Here is a 4077-nt window from a genome sequence, read left to right on the forward strand (position 1 = left end):
TCTTGACCACGTGATCGCTGAAGACGGAGAATACTACGTGGACCATGAGTCCGTATGTTAGGATATTATATTTGTAAGAGATAATTATTGTATATATGTAGCCTGTAGTGTCGGATAGATATACGAGAATTTGTTGTTCGACCAATCTCTCGGAGAAGTAGAGGTGGTCGATATCACTTCTCTCTGTATGCATATATGTTCATGACGATCTTCTGTTTCCTTCGTTTGCTTACTAGCTAGCTAGCGTGTCTAATCCTCTCTATACGTATGTATGGTACGTAGCGTCGACCAAGTACGGACATAAGAGATGACACTTCTCTCTATTAATTATAGCAAGCTAACACAATATATGAAACACCTAAATTAACCCCCCAAAACCCCCAACCCCCCCCCCCCCCCCCCCCCCGTCAAAGAAACAAAAGCCCCAGCCATAGAAATGCTGACGCGTGGATGCCTATTGGTCCCTGTTGGTGCCACCAACCGGGACCAAAGGCCCTCCTGCCTGGGCTCCACGCACAGGCCACGTGGAGGCCCATCTGTCCCGGTTCTGGATTGAACCGGGACTAAAGGGACAGGGCATTAGTACCGACCCTTTAGTCCCGGTTCCGGAACCGGGACAAAAGGCCCTTACGAACCGGGAGAACAGGCCCTTTTTCTACTAGTGGTGGAGCACGGCTGTAGATGCTCTTACTCGCACACATCAACGGGTCGTTAGCCAGATGTACATGGTATGCTATATTCCATGGCCCGTCCGGGAGCGCGACCGCGCCCAATGGAAGGGTCTCGACAAGATGATGGCCCTCTCCACCGCTGGTGACATCGCCATCTCGGAGCTCCAAGTTAAACAGGAGGCCATGGAGGAGATGAAGGGGTAGGCCGCCAAGGAGCCACCCTTCGCGGCATTGGTGGGGCAGTCCTTAACGCATTCGGACACGGTGTTGTGCACTCCTGAGTACATGTCCGTGCCACCCGTGTGGATGGGCGCCGACACGTGGCCACTATCCCCGCCACGGTCAGAGGTGGTACTCGCGTCTCCGGCCTAGCAGCTGCCGCAGGGGCTGATAGCCCACCTATGGCAGCAATCGTCGTACGTCGACCCCACCATTGACAACGAGAACGAGGACGACGGCTGCGGCAAATCTATCATTTGCTTATGTTATTAATTTTCAGTTAAGTTTAAATGTGCGTCGAGGACTTTTGTGGACTATTTTAAGTTTATCTGAGTTTTAGTTAAGTTTATTGTATGTTTTTTAAATGTGAGGCCGGTTTTTTTTTCAAATTTTTTTAGTCCAAGCCGGCCGGTTGGTTGCACCAGTAGATGGATGTCGAAAATCTAACACAGCCGTCCTTTTTTTCGACCCCAACAGATGAAATCCGGATAAGGCGGATGTCCGTTTGGGGTCTAGCATTGAAGTAGCCATCCGGATTAAGTCAATGGGAAGAGTCAACATAAAGCTGCCCCAATTATTTTGATTTTGGTATTTCTTAGCGGTCTCAGTCAATGAGAAGAGTCAAGATTCTCTTTATTATCTCCGTTTTCTTAAATCTGTTTTTGAAATGGGGCCACCCGGATTCTTGTCAGGTGCTGCTCCGTTCTCTACGGCTCAACCATTAGGATAAAGGGAATACCAGAATGTGCAAAACATGTCCTTTTGTCTTTTCTGAGCCAGAAACTGTCCTATGTTAGTGATTGAGAAAACTACAGTTGCTTTAGTCTCTATATAGCTACAGTAGCTTTACATTTTTTTTTAAATATTGCAGGGTAAAACATTTATATTTTGTAGCTACAGTTTATTTGGTCTCTATATAAGGCCGCCTAATTGGCCATTCTACTCGAGAAGAGTTCACATGCGCATAGACATGGCGTCTAGTAACCCACCTGCTGCTAAGATGGCACCACCTTTCGAACCTACAATATGGGGTGACTTCTTTATCAACTATACTCCGGAACCACTGCAGGCATGTTCATTCAGATTTATAAGAGCGTTTAGATCACTATTTTAGTATTCTAAACGCTCTTATATTAGTTTACAGAGGGAGTATTTCTTACTACTTCTGCGGTAACAAGTGTACATATGCATTTTAATAGGCATGAGGGTGTCATGTAATCTTATTACCATCTGGTTGTGCTAGCCTTTTATATTTTTATTCATTTTTATGACATACTTGGATGATGTAACTATGCAATAATAGATGACTGTGTGCACCATTTGATGCAGATGCGGGGGGTTTACCTTCCATTTCAGAAAAATGCATTTAATATATTTTCAGAAAGAATGAGAATCACTTAAGTGATTGGACTGCTCAAGTTGCACCTGTGAACATAGTTATATATTGTCTTGCTAATCACCTTGACATCTCTAGTTTAATTTTGTCAAGCTTTAGTACATATTTTGACAGGTCTCCCTTGCATCGGTTTAAGAATTGTATGTAGTGGAAAGACATGTAAAATATTCTCCAAGAAACAGCATCTATCCATCAATCCAGTTCTCAGATTAACATCTCTTCATAACATAACATTAACTAGTCTCCGATGAACGAGATAACAGAGTGTCTTTATTCTCATCACTTTTTTTTAATTGCCAACCAGATGCAGAGGTATTTCTTAGTGACTGTTCCTGCAGTCGCTTTGCCTTTTAGTCTATAAGAAGTTTGACCTGAGCCATCTCGAATGCAGAGGCCTGAGATGAACTCTTTTTAGTCATGCCACACCAATAAGCATCAAAATCTTTTTCTAACTGAACATAATATACGTGGTTTTGGTTATTGCAGTCGGAGGAACGGTTGAGAGAGAGGGTCGATCAATTAAAGAAGGTAACCAGTGAACTGTTTGAGTTTTGCAGCGATAGTGTGGTTGGAACAATGAAGCTAGTAGATACACTTGAACATCTGAGCATAGACCATCACTTTGAGGGACATATCGCCACTGCATTAAGCAACATACACGGTGCTGAACTCGATAGCTCTAGCCTCCACGATGTTGCTCTTCGATTTCGCCTGCTTAGGCAGCATGGACTGTGGGTTTCTCCAGGTATGCAGAGTGTAAGCTGAACATCCACTACCAAAATTACTACAGACATTCTTTATTTTTAACAAGAGGATTCTGTAGTTTGCAAAGTAGATGTATGAGGCTGTACTTCTGGATTGACAGATGGATAATTTGTATTCTTTGAAACAGATGAATTTGACAAGTTCAAAGAGGCAGATGGGACCTTCAACGATGAGATAATGAGTGACCCTCGGGGTTTGCTGAGCTTGTATAATGCATCTTACCTTCTCATTCCTGGAGAGGTCGAGCTAGAAAGCGCTATGTTGTTTTCAAGGCATCGCCTTCAGACAATGGTAAATGGCCTTGCGTCCCCATTAGCTGAACAAGTCAGGCGGTTCCTTCAGATACCACTGCCAAGGACATTGAAGAGATATGAGGCACTGCAATATATTGCAGAGTACAAAATGGAGCAGGAATGCAATCCCTCCATATTAGAGCTTGCAAAGTGGGATTATAACCTTTTGCAGCTGGCTCACCAGACAGAGCTCAAGGCATTTTCTCGGTATGCTGCCTTTGACATACTAACTCAGAGTGATTTTTTGGGTATTCAACAATTTTCTCACGATGCTATTAGATCAATTAGTCATCTCATTTGGAACAAATAAAATTCTTGTCTTCATATGTTTTGGTGGACTATAGATATATAAGCTCAGGCCCCATGTTGAGTTATGCGGGTATACAAACAGGAACATTTCTAACGCATTGAATCCACAAGACATGCTAACTAATTCCCATACTTTTACATTTGATTCTTGTCGTCCAAATAAAGCCTTACTGATATTCATTATCTTGACCTTAGTGATTTATATCTCAATTAAGTATCTCCAAGCTTATGTTATGTGCACTCCCTCAAGTTTAATCCTAAACATCACAAGTATAAAGAAACATCATTTTTGAGAAATTAGAACATAATAAAAATGCTTTTATTTTCGTTGCATGCCTTGTAGGATTAGTATTTTTCTTTCCCTTGTAGGTCTCCTTTAGCTTTCTTGTGAATTTCTCTTTCTCCCGTTCTTTCTAATACTAAT

The 4077-nt window shown here is 42.6% G+C and overlaps 1 protein-coding gene across 1 annotated transcript; it reads left to right on the top strand.

The window, feature by feature from the left end:
* The first annotated feature begins 1849 nt into the window (after nucleotides 1-1849).
* On the top strand, nucleotides 1850-3800 carry LOC125516263 (alpha-copaene synthase-like). The gene is made up of 3 exons (XM_048681972.1): nucleotides 1850-1959; nucleotides 2773-3031; nucleotides 3179-3800. The coding sequence occupies exons 1-3, from the start codon at nucleotides 1861-1863 to the stop codon at nucleotides 3652-3654; spliced, it is 834 nt and encodes a 277-aa protein (XP_048537929.1). The 5' UTR covers nucleotides 1850-1860; the 3' UTR covers nucleotides 3655-3800.
* The last annotated feature ends 277 nt before the right edge of the window (nucleotides 3801-4077 follow it).

This window comes from Triticum urartu, chromosome 1 (assembly GCF_003073215.2).
Source record: "Triticum urartu cultivar G1812 chromosome 1, Tu2.1, whole genome shotgun sequence".
Taxonomy (NCBI): Eukaryota; Viridiplantae; Streptophyta; class Magnoliopsida; order Poales; family Poaceae; genus Triticum; species Triticum urartu.

Coding starts and splice junctions, on each gene's coding strand:
- LOC125516263 (XM_048681972.1), top strand. CDS start 1,861: ATGGCGTCTAGTAACCCACCTGCTGCTAAGATGGCACCACCTTTCGAA. Junction 1,960..2,772: donor ATACTCCGGAACCACTGCAG/GCATGTTCATTC, acceptor TGGTTATTGCAG/TCGGAGGAACGGTTGAGAGA. Junction 3,032..3,178: donor TGGACTGTGGGTTTCTCCAG/GTATGCAGAGTG, acceptor TCTTTGAAACAG/ATGAATTTGACAAGTTCAAA.